This window comes from Oncorhynchus nerka, linkage group LG1 (assembly GCF_034236695.1).
Source record: "Oncorhynchus nerka isolate Pitt River linkage group LG1, Oner_Uvic_2.0, whole genome shotgun sequence".
Lineage (NCBI taxonomy): Eukaryota > Metazoa > Chordata > Actinopteri > Salmoniformes > Salmonidae > Oncorhynchus > Oncorhynchus nerka.
The window spans coordinates 39356071-39376875 of NC_088396.1; the positions used below are offsets into that span (position 1 = coordinate 39356071).

The window sequence follows — 20805 nt, forward strand, 5'->3', positions numbered from 1 at the left end:
TCGCGGTCGCTTTTGATTTAATGTTCTCTATGAGAAAACGACTACTATTATCTCAGCTTTATAGCCAAATCTGTAAACTGTAAAATTGATATTCAACCTGGTGTCAGCGGGATGACAGTATAAATATTGAATATTATCATCCACATTCAACCTGGCACCTACAATAACCGTTGCGCAATACTAAAGAAAATGGGACAACCAGTGCAAGGTCTATTCTCCAAGCGGCATGAGTCATTTCAATGTTATTTTATGACACCGCTATTCTAATTTCTTTAAGAAACAGACATGTCTAATCACAGGACAAACGAGAATATAAAGAAAAAGACAACTAAAAAGCTGATCTGGACAGTAGCCTACTATGTGGGAACTACATCTGTCTAACTAGCCTCACCCCACGGGTCCTGATTACGGACAGCACAACACAAGTAAGTTTGTAACAGTGGAAATGTGGCGGTAGGTTCCTGCAGCCCAGAAATGCCTCTGATCCTCGGCTGGAACGTGATTAGAAAGTAAAGCTGAAGCGGTATAAAAGAACCGCTAACTGCTCTGAATAAATATGCGATATTATGGAACAAACTACGACGCCAACAGAGCCCTCTATTCAAGGTATGGTAAAATGGACAAAATAAGAGGCACCCAGAAATACTGATATATCTAAGTGAAAACATTTGTGAACTGAAACTTCAAATGAATCTTATGATAAATTGTTTAGATGTAAAATGGGAAAACGGTGCTCAATATAGGCTATTATATCCCGTATTAATTGACCAAATGTGTGTTTTATGCCTTATCTATAGCTATTACAATTTTTGGACAGGATACTCACTCCAAAATAAAAGGCTAAAGATTAGAAAGTGATTTATATATTTCCTTTTAAAAGTTACATTTAAATATAATTACTATTGTAAATTCTAGTAGGCTCTGTAGAGCCATCTGCAAATATTTAAATACAACCAAGGGGTGCAATTGAACCGTCCAATAGATCAATTCAATTGTATTCTTACCTTTGATGTTTTTTCCAACTTGTTCGAAATGTCACGCAAAACTCGAGGGCTCTACTTGATTCGTCAGGCTACCTCATTGGAAGGGTATCTCCTCTCTTCGATGTGTCTCGCTCACATAACGACCTGTGCTGGTTACTGCGTTCTCTCTGTGAGTTGGACGCTATTACAAGGACCATCGCAACTCCAACTGAGAGGGGTGTAAAAGAGAGAATTTGCATTTAAAAAAAACAAGCGCTTATAGTACTTGGAGTATTGAGTAAGGGCTTGTGAGGTATTACCCCACTGTTCTATAGCCTTATAATACACTTCATTGACATTACTTATTTCATTATTATCTGGTGATGTGATGTAGAAGTTAATTTCAGATTTGAAGTTTGAATAGTTCAGAGTGGTGTGACTGGCCATTCCCGCCACTGGCACAGGTTGAGAGCAGTTCATGACACCTCCTCATCAAACTGGCTTTCCAGATGTGGATCTTTGGTTGGGTGATGTTCCCATGTATTTGCAAATAAATAACATAGGCCCTAGCAACATTGCATTTAAATAGACACTGTACCACAATGTGATGAGAGATGCATGCTGCAACTAGGTCTCACAGTCTCACGTCAGAATTAAAAAGTTCAACGATGTTTCTCAAAAGTCTAATTCTGAAGTGTCTATGGTTAAGTTTTTATTTATTTCACCTTTATTTAACCAGGTAGGCAAGTTGAGAACAAGTTCTCATTTGCAACTGCGACCTGGCCACAAACATACAATCAATAATACAATAGAAAATTCTATATACAGCATGTGCAAATGAGGTAGGATAAGAGAGGTAAGGCAATAAATAGGCTATGGTGGCAAATGAATTACAATATAGCAATTAAACACTGGAATGGTAGGATGTGCAGAAGATGAATGTGCAAGTTGAGATACTCAGGTGCAAAGGAGAAAGATAAATAAATAAATACAGTATGGGGATGAGGTAGATTGGTTGGGCTATTTACAGATGAGCTATGTACAGGTGCAGTGATCTGTGAGCTGCTCTGACAGCTGGTGCTTAATTTAGTTTAGGCTCAGTAACTCAGAATATCTAAGGTTAAAGTTATGTTTAGGCATTAAACTTAGACATCTAAAGGTTAGGCATTAACTCCAGAATGGTCAAGGTAAGGGTTAACGTCAACCTGCCTGAAATCAATGCCTGTAATGCCAACTATATCCTCCAAAACTACATTTCCTAAGCAGCTTTGCGGGCTGTTCAAGAATCCGTGGAAAACCGATTGCGCGTGCGTATCTAGACGTGGCAACGGCATCATGGCTTCTTGGAACCGCTACGGTAGTCGGATGAGAGAGCTGAAAATGTACACATTCGTCTTCTTGGTAAGTTGTTTGTGAAATATATATAGAGACACCGATAAGCCTAATGTTTACATGTATTTTTTCAATATTTTTTATTTAACCTGCAAACGCCTGCGTGTCTTTTCCGCGTCTTCGTGAAGGCAACCAAAGTTGACAGCACGGCCTTAGCAATTTTAAATCAGAGGCTGAACTTGAGACTCAAAAATAGCCTAAACCTAAAAAACAAGTGAATATAGTATATCTCGCTGTAGTTACATACCGATATTCGCCCACATTTCATATTATTTGATCAAAAACGTCCTCGTGAATTGACTACCAGCACAAGGCATCTAGTGTCTCTCCCGAGAATGTATATTGAAATCCTTTGAGAACGCAAAATTAACCTGGTTGGACAGACTTGAAAATAATGAACGGTTATTCTGCATAATCTACAATATAAGACAATCAATCTGTTACATGGCTGAAGATTTCAATTCAGTTTTCTATTCATCTGCATGCCTAGTTCAGTGCTATCCGGATTTCTTGGGAAATATATACACTAATCATAACCCTTACCTAACCATTAGAAATGTCAACTTCAATGGGGGGTAGGGACGTCCCAAGGATCCCGGATAGCACTGACCATTGCTTTATTGGTTAACCACCACCAATTTGCTACTTTTTTCTATGGTTGACGTGGTTTACATTTCTGATCAAAATGTCCTTTAGATTCACTTCCAGCTCGCTATGTGATTCAACACAGTTTGGTTTATTATGACTCTCATGGGTATGTATGTATGTTGGTCAGTCATTTTAAAAGATTTGATGATATATTGTTATACTTTACTTTCATTGAGTGATTGATACATTCTTTGCTTGTTACATGTAAAGTTTGCTACAAATGTAACTTAGTTGGTTGCTACAAAAAATGTTACATTGCATTAGCCTACACTTTTAACCAACTCCTCGCTCAGTCCTTGATAGACTGGCCACATAATGACTGGATTTCCACTTCATTCCAATCTCGAGCCTTGTGCCCTGGGACCATTCCTGTTCAGCATCCTGTTGTATGGTTTAGTGGCTACCATGTCAAACAAAGGTGGGTGCTACTGTATCCTACTGTTGTGCGATTGCAGGCAGGGAAATGACATCACAGTGGGTGTGTGTGGAGATTAAGGGAGACTGACTGCTCTGTCTCTGTCAATGCTGAAGACTCTCCCACTGTATTTCTTGCCTAGCTGCGTGTCAAAGCAATTTTTAAACTTCTTTAATCTGGATTGAGGGTCCTCTTCACCTCCCCAACATGGTGGGTTGGTCGGTTGCCTTAGTGCGGTGAGCCGCCACAACAAACACTAACCACCCTAGAGTTATTCATACATCAATGGCTCCATCTCCATCAATTACAGAGGACGGAACTCATTGGCTACATCCCAAATTGCACCCCATGTCCTATATAGTGCACTATTTTTGACCAGGACCCATAGGGAATAGGGAGTGACATTTGTGACATCGGTCATTTGAGAGAGGTGTTCATAATCCATCTTCTGAGATCAGTGGTTGCTAATTGAAAAGGGCCGCCACACACACGTTGATCTCCATTGCTGCTGTTCGTCTCATTAATCAAGAGCAAAATGGAGAGAGTTTGACAAACAGAACAGCAGTCTGATTTGCGTTGATTCAGTACGGCCCCTAAAACCTAAAACGGGCCGACTTTTATTAAGCAGATTTGTCACCCCAGATGGAGGGTAAGTCGCTCTGGATAAGAGCGTCTGCTAAATGACTTAAATGTAAATGTAAATGTAAGCGAGCTCTGGGAGAGTGAGCTGCCAGCCTGGCTGGATCTCTCTGCTGGCTGCTTAGTGTGTGTGGCATTTTTTACACTGATGTAACTTGACACTTTTGGGGGGATGAAGGTTGGTGCAAAGTGTGATAATGGACTTTCTTAATATATTCAAATGCTCGGGCTCTGTCCCAAAATTTATTTTATTTATTTTATATCAACTTTATTTAACCAGGTAGGTCAGTTGAGAACAAGTTCTCATTTAAAACTGCGACCTGGCCAAGATAAAGCAAAGCAGTGCGACAAAAACAACAGAGTTACACATGGAATTAACAAACGTACAGTCAATAACACAATAGATAAATATGTATACAGTGTGTGCAAATGAAGTAAGGAGGTAAGGCAATAAATAGGCCAATAGTGGCGAAATAATTACAATTTAGCAATTAAACATTGGAGTGATATATGTGCAGATGAGGATGTGCAGGTAGAAATACTGTTGTGCAAAAGAGCAGAAAAACAAATATGGGGATGAGGTGGGTAGATGGGGTGGGCTATTTACAGATGGGCTGTGTACAGCTGCAGCAATCGGTAAGCTGCTCTGACACCTGACACTTAAAGTTAGTGAGGGAGATAGAAGTCTCCAACTTCAGTGATTTTTGCCATTTGTTCCAGTCATTGGCAGCCGAAGGTGGAGTTGGCTTTTGGGATGACCAGTGAAATATACCAGCTGGAGCGTGTACGACAGGTGGGTGCTGCTATGGTGACTAGTGAGCTGAGATAAGGGGGAGCTTTACCAAGCAAAGACTTATAGATGACCTGGTACCAGTGGGTTTGGCGACGAATATGAACCAAGGGCCAGCCAACGAGAGCATACAGGTCGCAGTGGTGGGTAGTATATGGGGCTTTGGTGACAAAACGGATGGCACTGTGATAGACTGCATCCAATTTGCTGAGTAGAGTGTTGGAGGCTATTTTGTAAATCACATCGCCAAAGTCAAGGATCGGTAGGATAGTCAGTTTTACGAGGGTATGTTTTGCAGCATGAGTGAAGGAGGCTTTGTTGCGAAATAGGAAGCCGATTCTAGATATAATTTTGGATTGGAGATGCTTAATGTGAGTCTGCAAGGAGAGTTTACAGTCTAACCAGACACCTAGGTATTTGTAATTGTCAACATATTCTAAGTCAGAATCGTCCAGAGTAGTGATGCTAGTCGGGCGGGCGGTGCTGGTCGCGATCAGTTGAAGAGCATGCATTTAGTTTTACTAGCATTTAAGAGCAGTTGGAAGCCACGGAAGGAGTGTTGTATGGCTTTGAAGCTCATCTGGAGGTTCGTTGACACAGTGTCCAAAGGGCCAGAAGTATACAGAATGGTGTCGTCTGCGTACAGGTGGATCAGAGAATCACCAGCAGCAAGAGCGACATCATTGATATATACAGAGAAAAGACTTGGCCTGAGAATTGGTCCCTGTGGCACCCCCATAGAGACTGCCAGAGGTCCGGACAACAGCCCCTCCGATTTGACACACTGAACTCTTATCTAAGTTGTTAGTGAACCAGGCGAGGCAGCCATTAGCGAAACCAAGGCTGTTGACTCTGCCGATAAGAATGTGGTGATTGACAGAGTTGAAAGCCTTGGCCTGGGCAATGAATACAGCTGCACAGTACTATATTTTATCGATGGCGGTTAGGACCTTGAGCGTGGCTGAGGTGCACCCGTGACCAGCTCGGAAACCAGATTGCATAGCGGAGAAGATACGGTGGGATTCGAAGTGGTCGATGATCTGTTTGTTCAATTGGCTTTCAAAGACTTTAGAAAGGCAGGGCAGGATGGATATAGGTCTGTAACAGTTTGGGTCTAGAGTGTCTCCCCCTTTGAAGAGGTAGATGACCTCGGCAGCTTTCCAATCTTTAGGAATCTCAGACGATACGAAAGAGAGGTTGAACAGACTAGTAATAGGGGGTTGCAACAATGGCGGTGGATAATTTTAGGAAGAGAGGGTCCAGATTGTCTAGCTCAGCTGATTTGTAGGATCCAGATTTTGCAGCTCTTTCAGAACATCAGCTGTTTGGATGAAGGAGAAGCGGGGGGGGCTTGGGCAAGTTGCTGTGGGGGGTGAAGGGCTGTTGACCGTGGTGAGGGTAGCAAGGTGGAAAGCATGGCCAGCCTTAGAGAAATGCTTATTGACATTCTCCTTTATCGTAGATTTATCGGTGGTGACATTGTTTCCTAGTCTCAGTGCAGTGGGCAGCTGGGAGGAGGTGCTCTGATTCTCCATGAACTTTAGTGTCCCAAAACTTTTTGGAATCAGTGCTGCAGAATGCAAATTTCTGTTTGAAAAAGCTAGCCTTTGCTTTCCTAACTGCCTGTCTATATTGGTTCCTGACTTCCCTGAAAAGTTGCATATCGCGTGGACTATTCGCAGCTAATACAGTACGCCACAGGATGTTTTTGTGCTGGTAGAGGGCAGTCAGATCTGGAGTGAACCAAGGGCTATATCTGTTCTTAGTTGTACATTTTTTAAAAGGGACATGCTTATTGAAGATGGTGAGGAAAGCACTTTTTTAAAGAATAACCAGGCATCCTCTACTGACGGGATGAGGTCAATATCCTTCCAGGATACCCGGGCCATGCTTATTAAAGATGGTGAGGAAAGCACTTTGCTAAAGAATAACCAGGCATCCTCTACTGACGGGATGAGGTCAATATCCTTCCAGGATACCCGGGCCAGGTTGATTAGGAAGGCCTGCTCGCAGAAGTGTTTCAGGAAGGGTTTTGACAGTGATGAGGGGTGGTCTTTTCACCGCAGACCGATAACGGACGCAGGCAATGAGGCAGTGATCGCTGAGATCCTGGTTGAAAACAGCGGAGGTGTATTTAGAGGGTAAGTTGGTCAGAATGATATCTATGATGGTGCCCATGTTTACAGATTTGGGGTTGTACCTGGTAGCTTCCTTGAGAATTTGTGTGAGATTGAGGGCATCTAGCTTAGATTGTAGGACGGCCGGTGTGGTACGTTTTCCTCTGTATATAGTGCACTACTTTAGACCAGAGTCCTATGGGCCCTGCCCTGGTCAAAGTAGAGCACTAAACATAAGATGTCATTTAGGATGCAGTTGCAGGAGGCACTACAGAAAGAGCTGCCTGCCTGTCTTATTGGAAACGTCACCTAGCTGTGATACGGCATATGAAGTGAATTTGATCAATAATCAAAGGATTTGCAATAGATTCTAATTCTGGACTGGGACTAAGAGGAATTCATGGGCTAAATCTGACCCATTATGTTTGCCTGACTAAAAGACCCTGTCTGTATTGGTGACCTGATGGTTCCTGTACCTGGATGGATAACAAATGCTGAAACATTTACAGTTAAAATATAAAAACAGTGTAATGTTTTATATTTTAAATAAAAAATCCTATAATCCCTAAAAGTGTGTATGCAAACAGGAAGACATGAATTGGACTTATTGGTATAGCGAGAGGGTTAGTTTGAGTTGGTTAGGGAGTAGAGCTATCTTCAGAAACAAATCACCACCTCTTCAGCCTCAAATTCTGTCCCATGAGAGATCTGACGATCGTTGAGGTTTGAGGAATCAATGCTTAAACTATTAGAAATAGCTTAAACAAAGACATAATCCAATGTGTTACAGTTACAGCCACATCATGAAACAAGAGCCTAACAGCCAAGGGGCCTGTTTTTCACCCTCATTACGTTGACTTCTCACTAAGACATCCCTGAGGCTATGAAGATGAGCTAGAGCTAGCATGCAGTGTATTCCCCTGTCTCTGTCTGTCTCCAGCACTAGGGAATGTGGTCTCTAGTGTAAACCTGTCCTGCTGATCACTAGGGAGTGTGGTCTCTAGTCTAAACCTGTCCTGCTGATCACTAGGGAGTGTGGTCTCTAGTCTAAACCTGTCCTCCTGCTGATCACTAGGGAGTGTGGTCTCTAGTCTAAACCTGTCCTCCTGCTGATCACTAGGGAGTGTGGTCTAGTCTAAACCTGTCCTGCTGATCACTAGGGAGTGTGGTCTCTAGTCTAAACCTGTCCTCCTGCTGATCACTAGGGAGTGTGGTCTCTAGTCTAAACCTGTCCTCCTGCTGATCACTAGGGAGTGTGTGTGTGCGCATGACTGAGTGCGGTGTATTGTGAAGGCAGACAGTCCTGTCATTAGGATGCTGCTCACATTGACACACAGCAGTGCCCTCATGTCATGGCCTAAGCCAAACGAGGGGAAGCTTTAGTAATAGGTAGTGTAGGGGAACCAACCAATGCACCGATTGCCAGGTGGCAGCCCAGCCATTGATAGGACTTGTTGCAGTATTGGCTGCCTGTCAAATGTCAGGGGATGTGATGCGTGAGCGGCGAGCACAACAATGTCAATGGTCCAGAAAAGGTTTGCAAATCCTCTCCTCATTCTGTGTGTTGCTCCATCCATCCTGATGTCCGTGTCCCTCTCCCATGCTCACATCCTCTCTATTCTCCACTCTATATAGTACTGCTTTCATTTCACCATAATACTATCTATCCACATCCTGTGAATATGATTGTGTTCTGTTTATGATTCTTTCTGTTGATCTTCTCAACAGTATGCATTATGCATACCCACTCTGTAAATGAGCCTGGAGAAATGTGATCGTCGGGGGCAGAAATCATCACCAGCCTTTCTTACATTTGTAAAGGGTCCAATGTTCATGTAGCTGTGAAATAGGCCTGCCTCAGTACAAGAGCTGCCTCCAGATGCTCTCAAATAGCTGAGGACTGACTCGGTCCCGCGCTCATAGCCGAGGACTGACTCGGTCCCGCGCTCATAGCCGAGGACTGACTCGGTCCCGCGCTCATAGCCGAGGACTGACTCGGTCCCGCGCTCATAGCCGAGGACTGACTCGGTCCCGCGCTCATAGCCGAGGACTGACTCGGTCCCGCGCTCATAGCCGAGGACTGACTCGGTCCCGCGCTCATAGCCGAGGACTGACTCGGTCCCGCGCTCATAGCCGAGGACTGACTCGGTCCCGCGCTCATAGCCGAGGACTGACTCGGTCCCGCACAAACTTCAATACTACTTTTGTCTGTTGCCTTAACTACTATTTTGTATATCAAATCAAATCAAATCAAATTTATTTATATAGCCCTTCGTACATCAGCTGATATCTCAAAGTGCTGTACAGAAACCCAGCCTAAAACCCCAAACAGCAAACAATGCAGGTGTAAAAGCACGGTTAGTATACAGTTAGTTCATACTCCCACATTGTCTCACAAATGGATGCATTTTCAAATCCCATTTAGCACAGTCAAACTCTTTTGTGAGGTAGGCTACATATTATTGTGAGGTAGGTGGATACATATTATCCCACTTAAGTAAGTTGTACTTTAAAGCTCCCCTTTCATTCTGCACAGTGGTTGCTTCAGTGCCTCCTCTCTCCACTCTCCCTTTCTCAGATGGTCTAGCCAAGCAGAGGAGTAGTAGTGGAGGGGTGTCGGATGAGGAGAGGCTCGAGGGGAGTGGGGAGAGGCTCGAGGGGAGTGGGGAGCGGCTCGTGGGGGGCTCGAGGGGAGCGGCTCGTGGGGAGCGGCTCGTGGGGAGAGGCTCGAGGGGAGCGGCGAGTGGGGAGCGGCTCGAGGGGAGCGGCGAGTGGGGAGCGGCTCGAGGAGCGCGAGTGGGGAGCGGCTCGAGGGGGGCGAGTGGGGAGCGGCTCGAGGGGAGCGGCTCGAGGGAGCGCGAGTGGGAGCGGCTCGAGGGGCGAGTGGGGAGCGGCTCGAGGGGTGGGGGGAGGCTCGGGGAGTGGGGGAGGCTCGAGGGGAGTGGGGGAGGCTCGAGGAGTGGGAGGCGGCTCGAGGAGCAGCTCGTGGGGAGCGGCTCGAGGGAGTGAGGAGCGGCTCGGGGAGCGCGAGTGGGAGCGGCGAGTGGGAGCGGCTCGAGGGGGGGGGAGAGGCTCGAGGGGAGTGGGGGAGGCTCGAGGAGTGGGAGCGGCTCGAGGGGGAGCAGCTCGTGGGGGCGGCTCGGGGAGTGGGAGGAGGCTCGAGGGGGTGGGGAGAGGCTCGGGGAGTGGGGAGAGGCTCGGGGAGTGGGGGCGGCTCGTGGGGAGGCGGCTCGGGGAGCGGCTCGTGGGAGCGCTCGTGGGGAGCGGCTCGAGGGAGTGGGGAGCGGCTCGAGGGAGTGGGGAGAGGCTCGTGGGGAGGCTCGTGGGGAGTGGGGAGAGGCTCGAGGGGAGTGGGAGCGGCTCGTGGGGAGGCTCGAGGGGAGTGGGGAGCGGCTCGTGGGGAGCGGCTCGTGGGGAGCGGCTCGAGGGGAGTGGGGAGCGGCTCGAAGGAGGTGGCTCGTGGGGAGGGGATTGGGGAGAGGCTCGTGGGGAGTGCCTCGAGGCTCGTGGGGAGTGGGGAGAGGCACGTGGGGAGGGGTGGAGAGGCACGGGTAGATGGCGGAGGAGGAGAGATGTTGTCGGACAAGAGGAGAGGTGGTGTGGAGAATAGTAGCGGTGTCGCTCGGCCGGCCCTGAGAGCCCATTTTATAATTACCCCTTACTGTCATCTCCACACACCCGTCGTGGAGTCTCCGACCGAGGGGACATCACCTTGTCATCTCCTCAACACTGCCGTCCGATACCACGGCCACCAGCCTCCCACATCCAACACCTAGAGACAGGAGGAGGAAATGAGATAGATGCCCCCTCTAGAGTTCATCAGTCATCCAGACAGGGAAGAAGAAAACAAGATGACGCTTCACTTCTTCATTCTACGTTTTAATTGAAATGTACTGACGAGAATCTGTTGAATTCCCGTCACGCCCATACGAGGTATCCAGCATGGGAAATTAAAAAACTCTTCCCGACAGGTGCTTGTTTTGATATCACGTTACAGTATATCGCTCATCACTTGATTTGATGAATGAGGACATTGGTAGCTAATTTTGTACTCCATCGGGGATTGGGCGACTGGGACATGATTTGATGAGTGATAGGATGGAGCTTGTTTGAATGTCTCAGGGAAGATTTTAATAGCATACTCCTTGCGTTGTCTCCTTCTCAAAACCCATTGGAGGAGAAGGTCAGAGGGGAGGGACCTCTGGCTTTCTCATCCAATGGGTTTTGAGAAGGAGACAAGGAGAGAGGACTCAAAGAATATGCAATCGGTATCTTCTCACAGTCGCACACAATGAGATGAGAATCTGTCTTTGTTTCGACTTTGCTGAACACCTACACAAGGTTTTGTTTTGAACATCAGGTGTCTGGCAATCTCATAATATCACAAAAGTCACCGGTCTTCTGCACTGAAGCATCTGATGTGTGAGTTGGTCACTCTGAATAAATACAGTATCTATCCATCAATATGTCTTCAGGTGTGCCTGGTGCCGGTGCTGCAGGCGGCTGTAAAGGTCTCTCCTCTCATAGAGAAGGTCAGCGAACACAAGGACTTCAAGAAGCTTCTCCGGACTCGAACCAATGTCCTGGTGCTCTACACTAAGTCAGGTGGGTTAGAACCAATGTCCTGGTGCTCTACACTAAGTCAGGTGGGTTAGAGCCAATGTCCTGGTGCTCTACACTAAGTCAGGTGGGTTAGAGCCAATGTCCTGGTGCTCTACAGTAAGTCAGGTGGGTTAGAGCCAATGTCCTGGTGCTCTACACTAAGTCAGGTGTGTTAGAGCCAATGTCCTGGTGCTCTACAGTAAGTCAGGTGGGTTAGAACCAATGTCCTGGTGCTCTACACTAAGTCAGGTGTGTCAGTGGGCAATACTTTAGGCCCTTTGTAGTAAAAATGATATGTGAAGTTAGATATGCCTGCCTTTGTTTACACCAATCTCGAATAGTGGTCTGTTATTATCTCTGATCCATCACTTGTAATGGGAGATGAACAACATTCTGGAAGGACCGTGATTGACCTGCATGCCTGTCGGCTTGTGACGTCTCCCTTGGATTTTTGTTGTTGCATAGAACAATGTACTTGAACAGAAAAAGACACCCAAACTAAATGCGGTCAAATAAAGTCATAAAACTGCTTTCACCTATAGCCATTAGGGAAATCAGCCTCTCTTGCATTTAATTCCATTTTAATTTGCGTATTTCACGCCAGAAGAAAGTGCTCAGCTCAGTTCACCTTGTGTTTGCCGTTGTGTGTCAGGGCTCGACATTAAGTCTTGTCTGTTTGCCTGGGGCAAGTAAAAAAGCAGATTGTAGGTAAATAAAAATCACTATCAAACAATTTAGGTTACTCCGATCATAATTGGATCAGTGTCCTACAGATGTGATATCTGGCTCACTGTCCTCCCAATTTCTGCACAATGCCTTCAGAGTGTAATTATTGTAGGCCTGCATTGACAGACACCAGCGGTCTTTCAATCATGCAGTCGCAAAATTAGTTTTTGAGATCAAAGCAAGCCGTGTTTGCACATTTGTTGATAATAATTGCTGGTGAGTTATTTGCCCAGTTATAGCAAATTTTTGGTCAGCAACGACAATCCTGAAAACATCATGGTCTGTGCATTACCTGTGTGTGGGCCTTTACCAGAGGAGAGAGGGAGACATTTGCGCAGCAGGTAAAATAATGATATACAGACTAATTAGATAGCCATTTCAAAACAGTTTGTTATATTATCTAGTTAACTATTTATCTATTAGCATGCATTAATGTCATTGTCATGTCCACCGGCGCTAGTATATAACCGCAAATGGCCAACAAACATGCAGTTGATGAAACCATGCTGCATACTTCGGTTGTAAGACCGTCTCTAGTGGTCATCATTGGCTTTCTCCTTTATTTAATACTGGCCATGTCATTCTGACAGAGTCAAAAAATATTCTTAGAATAGCCTAATTAACTAGTAACTCCTATGCTGTCAAGATCTCCCCTGAACACTGAATATTTTAACCTTCCAAATAGACTTAGTAGTTATCTACCTCACCCACCTTAGCCAGTTGATCCCTGGTTCATTGAATGAGGGAATTTATTTTATAAAGGCATAAAAAGTACTTGGTTGTATTTGTAATGTTGCAAGGTGGCCAACCCTCCTCCTGGAATGTCCAGGAGAGCTTCAGGGATGCAGGCTTTTGCTCAGGAGATATAATACATGGGATCAAACACCAGCAGCCTTCCATTGTCACTGAGCCCAGCAGCCAGCCTTCCATTGTCACTGAGCCCAGCAGCCAGCCTTCCATTGTCACTGAGCCCAGCAGCCAGCCTTCCATTGTCACTGAGCCCAGCAGCCAGCCTTCCATTGTCACTGAGCCCAGCAGCCAGCCTTCCATTGTCACTGAGCCCAGCAGCCAGCCTTCCATTGTCACTGAGCCCAGCAGCCAGCCTTCCATTGACACTACCAGTGATAATAATGATGTTTATTGTGAAGTGCTTCCTTGCATTATACAACATAAATTTCAGTCACCTTTTTGGCCCATGTTCCAGACCAGTTTTTATTTTTGGACAAGCGACTTGAGCTTTCTGACAAGTAAAAAACCAGTCCTACAGTGGCTAAAAAAGTTCATGTCAAGCCCTGCTGTGTGTCGTGTGATGCTCTGTCAGCATAATCTCCCTCTCGGTGCACAGGAAGAGGCCCCTCAAGGCCCCACCACTCCCATGAATTATGTGTGTACATACGAGCCTCCACATGTATTTGTTTCATAATTCATGAGCCATTTCAGACAGTGTTAGGTCATTGGTTAATACTTGCACGTATCAAACGCCGCCCCATGATTGATTGCTTGCCGTTTCTGTGGCGCTGCGTTCTGGCATTCTCCAATGGCTACTCCCTCTTTCTACTAAGGGTAGTGGGTCCCAAATGGCAATCTATTCTCTACATCCCAAATGGCACCTTATTCCCTATATAGTGCACTACCTTTGGGACGCACAATGGGTCCCTAATCCTCAGTATCATGGCAATGCCTGCAAAGCTAAATATAGAAGAGATGTCCATAGAACCAGGAAGTGTGTGAAAGTGATGTTGTTGAGCAGGGACTAAACAACCACAGTTATTTTACTGATTTGAGTCCACATTGTGTCTCAATGGACATTGTGTAATGTTGCACAGTATTGTTACAGTACAGTTTATTACAGTTTATTCTTTGATGGTTTTCTCAGTAGGCCTTGACCTATGCTGTGTTTATGATACTCGTAACATGTTGGAAGTAGACTACTGAACGCTCGGCTAGGTGATGTCACAAGGTGATGGGTGGTACTTGGTGATGCTTGCGTATACCCTCCTGTGATTTGATGTTTGAGTTCATAGTCCCATGTTTTGAGTGTTGTGACCTCTGACCTTCAGTGAATTACAGGTTTTTGGATTCTTGAGTAGTGAAAGCTGGTGAGCTGAGTAATATAACCCATATTGTAATGAAAGATGTATTGTAACTCCACCTGTTGTAACTAGAGGTCGACCGATTGGACACCAATTTTGCCGATTTTTAAAAATATATATATATATTTTTTGACACCTTTATTTAATCTTTCTTTAACTAGGCAAGTCAGTTAAGAACACATTCTTATTTTCAATGACGGCAGCTCGGGGGACCCAATCTTACAGTTAACTAGTCCAGTGCAATAACGACCTGCCTCTCTCTCGTTGCACTCCAAGGAGACTGCCTGTTACGCGAATGCAGTAAGTTGATAGCTAGCATTAAACGTATCTTATAAAAAACAATCAATCATAATCACTAGTTTACTACACATGGTTGATGATATTACTAGATATTATCTAGCGTGTCATGCGTTGCGTAAAATCTGACCGAAATAGTCCTATAATTCCTATAATAACTACAACCTAAAACTTCTTACCTGGGAATATTGAAGACTCATGTTAAAAGGAACTACCAGCTTTCATATGTTCTCATGTTCTGAGCAAGGAACTTAAACGTTAGCTTTCTTACATGGCAAATATTGCACTTTTACTTTCTTCTCCAACACTTTGTTTTTGCATTATTTAAACCAAATTGAACACGTTTCATTATTTATTTGAGGCTAAATTGATTTTATTGATGTATTATATTAAGTTAAAATAAGTGTTCATTCAGTATTGTTGTAATTGTCATTATTACAAATACAATCTTAAAAGCCGATTAATCGGTATCGTTTCTTTTGGTCCTCCAATAATCGGTATCAGCATTGAAAAATCCTAATCGTAACCTACTCCTGTCCTCGTATCTTGTGTATGTAAATAGCTACCTCCGGGGACTCTACGCTGAAGCTGCTGTCTGATGTGGCCCAGGTTATCAAAGGACAGGGCACCATCGCTTGGGTCAACTGTGGGTAAGTACAGGATTGATTGGTTGGTTGATTGATTTAATTACAGTATGGAATGGCATGCATTATCACTTCAGTCACCATGTCACGTACTGTAGGTCATATGTCACGTCCAAGAGATTTTCCAAAAAGCATTTGACATTACATTACATTACATTTAAGTCATTTAGCAGACGCTCTTATCCAGAGCGACTTACAAATTGGTGCATTCACCTTATGACATCCAGTGGAACAGCCACTTTACAATAGTGCATCTAAATCTTTTAAGGGGGGTGAGAAGGATTACTTTATCCTATCCTAGGTATTCCTTAAAGAGGTGGGGTTTCAGGTGTCTCCGGAAGGTGGTGATTGACTCCGCTGTCCTGGCGTCGTGAGGAGTTTGTTCCACCATTGGGGGCCAGAGCAGCGAACAGTTTTGACTGGGCTGAGCGGGAACTGTGCTTCCTCCCAGTGGTAGGGAGGCGAGCAGGCCAGAGGTGGATGAACGCAGTGCCCTTGTTTGGGTGTAGGGCCTGATCAGAGCCTGGAGGTACTGAGGTGCCGTTCCCCTCACAGCTCCGTAGGCAAGCACCATGGTCTTGTAGCGGATGCGAGCTTCAACTGGAAGCCAGTGGAGAGAGCGGAGGAGCGGGGTGACGTGAGAGAACTTGGGAAGGTTGAACACCAGACGGGCTGCGGCGTTCTGGATGAGTTGTAGGGGTTTAATGGCACAGGCAGGGAGCCCAGCCAACAGCGAGTTGCAGTAATCCAGACGGGAGATGACAAGTGCCTGGATTAGGACCTGCGCCGCTTCCTGTGTGAGGCAGGGTCGTACTCTGCGGATGTTGTAGAGCATGAACCTACAGGAACGGGCCACCGCCTTGATGTTATTCGAGAACGACAGGGTGTTGTCCAGGTTAGCTATTGAAGCCTAGGCCAGCTGCATGCCGTTGTCATATCTATTTACATCCATCTCTCCACTGCACTTCTAATCGATGCGTCTCTGCTTGGCGTATCCCTCTGGAGATTGGAGAAGAGACACTCATTAAAATAGGGAGTCTCACACTCTCCACATCCTGCTGAGGGCTGGAGAGAGGAGAATGGTCTCTTCATAGCCACAGTTTGTGTATGTGCGTGACTGTGTGCATGCTCGTTCTGTCTGTGTTCGTAAGTAAGGGGTTGTCTGAATGAGTATGAATGAGTCATGGGCATTGTGTGGGAACACGAGCGTCCCTGTCAGGTCTGGGCAGATGAACGATTTGGAACTTATTCTCTGGAAGTGTTCTTACTGGGAGGATCCATCACACTCCCAAGACACACTAGAGGAATTGTTTTCCTTAAGAAATGTTTAACTTTTTTTTCCCCTTATCTGACTTCCACTGTAGTTGTTTTTCTGCCATTTTAACTCTTTTAACTGTTTTTTATACCTGTCAACCTCAACCTTGAGCCAGCTTCGTGCTCCGGAGAAAATCCTTCAAAACAGAAAGCTACAAAGGAATCAAGATCACCCCTCTGACACCTACCACTCAAAGCATCCCTCAACAACAAAAAATGCTAGCCTTTCCAAGATGGAAGATGGATGACGGACAAGGAAGGAAAATGGTCTCAAAACAATGTAGCCTGGTCAGCACTTTTTATCAACCTTCATCCAAACAAGATTTGCTGTGAGAGATTCTGTTTCTTTTCACCGTAGTAAATCTGTCAACCCTCTCTTTCTACAGCTTATGCCTTATTTCTGGTGCCTGGGGCTGTTCTTATGGTTAACTTTGCCACCTGTAGTGCATACTGCATCACCTTCACCTAGGATAAGAATCCCAGCTGCTGCTCTGCATATCCATCTCTCCATTTCTCCCCACTCATTTCAACCATTATTCCACTCTCATTTAAAACAAATTCAGTCAAGAAATACTGAAAGGTGTGTAAGTTCCTGAAGGTTGTACAGTACATACTTGTGCCAGTGACCCAACATAGGACCTGATACGACAGGGTTCATGGCTGCTGTTACTGTTCAGCCAGCCTCTGTCTAGCAGTGAGGTTTCCCAACCGTCGCCAGTTCTCCCATGGACCAGCACCAAAACAACGCCTAGCCAAGTGCTTCTGGACAGGGAGAGAGACATCCTCACGGGTGTCGTTGGAAGAACAGTGGCCCCTGCCAACGGACAGGAATGTGAGCCCACGTTGACACATACTCACCAGATGACCGGACCTGAGAGATGTCCAACAGTGATGATGTCAGAGGAACTGGGCTGGAGACAGTGCTGGTTCAGGCATGGATGCTAGACTGACGACTCTGCTGAGAGAACCAGGAGATTTGAAACAGTTTTATTATTTTTGCTAATGAGATCATTAATCTCTGAGTGTTTGGTGTACCATCAGACGGAATGCTAGCCTGAAGCCTCAGCAGGCAAGCTGGTTGAAAACCAGTTGTAATGACGCCATTTCAACCTGAGTTGCCTGCTGGGTAACTCCACATCTCTCCTCATCTGTGGACAGAAGTTTGACTTGACCTCTCCTCTCTAGCTGAATCACAGTTCTGTCATCACATAGACCTTTTCATTGACTTACTACCACCCTCCCTCTCTGAGGGCCCTCGGAGTGTGGTGTCAGGAAAATAACCTCACACTCAATGTCAACAAAACTAAGGAGATGATTGTGGACTTCAGGAAACAGCAGAGGGAACACCCCCCTATCCACATCGATGGAACAGTAGTGGAGAGGGTAGTAAGTTTTAAGTTCCTCGGCATACACATCACAGACAAACTGAATTGGTCCACTCACACAGACAGCATCGTGAAGAAGGCGCAGCAGCGCCTCTTCAACCTCAGGAGGCTGAAGAAATTTGGCTTGTCACCAAAAGCACTCACAAACTTCTACAGATGCACAATCGAGAGCATCCTGGCGGGCTGTATCACCGCCTGGTACGGCAACTGCTCCGCCCACAACCGTAAGGCTCTCCAGAGGGTAGTGAGGTCTGCACAACGCATCACCGGGGGCAAACTACCTGCCCTCCAGGACACCACCCGATGTTACAGGAAGGCCATAAAGATCATCAAGGACAACAACCACCCGAGCCACTGCCTGTTCACCCCGCTATCATCCAGAAGGCGAGGTCAGTACAGGTGCATGAAAGCTGGGACCGAGAGACTGAAAAACAGCTTCTATCTCAAGGCCATCAGACTGTTAAACAGCCACCACTAACATTGAGTGGCTGCTGCCAACACACTGACTCAACTCCAGCCACTTTAATAATGGGAAATGATGTAAAATATATCACTAGCCACTTTAAACAATGCTACCTAATATAATGTTACATACCCTACATTATTCATCTCATATGCATACGTATATACTGTACTCTATATCATCTACTGCATCCTTATGTAATACATGTATCACTAGCCACTTTAACTATGCCACTTTGTTTACATACTCATCTCATATGTATATACTGTACTCGATACCATCTACTGTATTTTGCCTATGCTGCTCTGTACCATCACTCATTCATATATCTTTATGTACATATTCTTTATCCCCTTACACTGTGTATAAGACAGTAGTTTTGGAATTGTTAGTTAGATTACTTGTTGGTTATTACTGCATTGTCGGAACTAGAAGCACAAGCATTTCGCTACACTCGCATTAACATCTGCTAACCATGTGTATGTGACAAATAAATGTGATTTTGATTTGACTTCCTCCAAACACCCCCTGTGTTCCCTCTTCCAACTCGGTTTGCCAGATGACTATTTTCAGTGTTTTTAATCAAGTCCCATGCCGTTTTACACTTTTTGTAAAAACAATCAACAACAGCAGAGTACACTTCTCTTTCAGTTTACTTCCTTTGAGTTATAAAGATGTAAAGCTTTGTTTGAATATTTCTTAATGTGTCACATTATGGTGGTTTGCAATGTGATATTCAATCTCTTTTACGTCTCAACTTGAATGTTAGAATGTCTGACAAGAGTAGGGAAGGAAATGCAGCACATGAAGATGACCTACACCATGTCAACTGGAACAACTATGTCACTAACGGTTGCTATATATCCAATCACATACATTTTTCTATACTAATCCAATCTGTATGTTTCTTAGCAGAAGATCAAAACCAATCAATTTACATGTGAAAACTCATTTTAAAAGGTCAACCTGCAGCAGAGCATGCTGGGAAACATGACAGAGGCCCTTCCCACACCTGTGGATAACTTCATAGATTGAACTCCCTGTCTCTGGTTACTCTCTGGATGAAGTTAAAAGACTCCGGTGACATTCTGTACTGTTACCTCGTATGAAACATCTCAAATCCCAAATGCAGAAGTATAGAGCCAAATGAAAAGTTATAGCCTCACTATTTTAATAAATACGTAGGGGAGTGTGTATAGCACTAATGACGGCCTCTGTTTTTATCTTAAAGGACAGCGCGCTGGATATTTTTCTGATGGGGGCCTGTGCGTTCAGAGCTGCAATTTAATTCCATCTCTTTGAATTTTCTTTAGCATGGGGCTTAGCTCTCCTCTCTCCCTCTTTCTCTCCTCTCTCCCTCTTTCTCTCCTCTCTCCCTCTTTCTCTCCTCTCTCCTCTCTCTCTCACTCTGTGTTTCTGTCTCTGTCCTTATGTAATACATTCCCATGCTCATTATCACTGGAGAGAAGGGGAGTTATTATCGTCAAGAGAGAGCTGTGCTTTGTGTGGGTGGTGAATATGTAGGTTTGGTGGGGGAGCTGTGTGTGTGTGTGTGTGTGTGTGTGAGAGAGCATCTATTCCTCTAAAGATGGAACCTCTTCAGTTGGTAGGGGAAATCCAGTACTTGAAGACTACCTTCACTGCTGGAACAACTGTGTCTCACTAACATTTAACATTTAAGTCATTTAGCAGACGCTCTTATCCAGAGCGACTTCAGTTGCTATAAAGCCAAGCACATACAGATTGGATTCGTATAGAAAAATGTATGTTTCTTATCTTTGTGTAGCATAGAAAACACATTGAAACAAACGATTATAAAAAATCTACCTGCAACAGAGCATTCTGGGAAATATGACGGAGGCCCCTCCCACATCGTTGGATAACTTCATAGCCCAGAAGCATAGCACCCTGCATCCTACTGCTAATTTGCCTTTGAAGCTACAGTAAGCAGGGTCGGTCCCTGGATGGGAGAACAGATGATGCTGGTCTGGTCAGAAACTATTTGGTCATTAAAGATCTCATGGCAATTATTGTAAGAATAATTTTGCCCGTGTCCTGGCTAAATTCCCAATCTGGCCTTCATACCTTCAAAGCCACCTAATCATCCCTAGCTTCCAATTTGCAAATCCCCCCCCCCACCCCCTTCTCTCCCCTGTAACTATTTCCAGGTCGCTACTCTAAATGAGAATGTGTTCTCAGTCAACTTACTTGGTAAAATAAGGGTAAAAAAAGAATTGGGGACGTGACGCTGAATGTACTTATATGGATTTGTGTTCTTTACATAAACCTGTCTAATCAACTCCCTCTACAGACTAGTG

The 20805-nt window shown here is 45.1% G+C and overlaps 2 protein-coding genes across 7 annotated transcripts in view; one reads left to right on the forward strand and one right to left on the reverse strand.

Annotated features, from left to right (window-relative positions):
* The window catches only part of LOC115130065 (semaphorin-5B-like), a 326138-nt gene extending 324952 nt beyond the window's left edge, over positions 1-1186 (reverse strand). Inside the window, exon 1 of one of the 5 annotated variants that reach the window (XM_065018604.1) lies at positions 1005-1186. The gene's annotated coding sequence lies outside the window, so the exon portion shown is untranslated. The remainder of the gene's footprint in view (positions 1-1004) is intronic. The other 4 variants (XM_065018613.1, XM_065018596.1, XM_065018602.1 and 1 more) reach the window with 4 other exon arrangements.
* Positions 1187-2256: 1070 nt separating this feature from the next.
* LOC115130094 (protein disulfide-isomerase A5-like) overlaps positions 2257-20805 on the forward strand; it is an 81617-nt gene continuing 63068 nt past the window's right edge. For both annotated transcript variants that reach the window (XM_029660867.2, XM_065018620.1), the window contains exons 1-3: positions 2257-2363; positions 11439-11568; positions 15244-15331. In XM_029660867.2, coding sequence (XP_029516727.2) covers positions 2298-2363; positions 11439-11568; positions 15244-15331 — 284 coding nt within the window. In that variant the 5' untranslated portion in view covers positions 2257-2297. The remainder of the gene's footprint in view (positions 2364-11438; positions 11569-15243; positions 15332-20805) is intronic.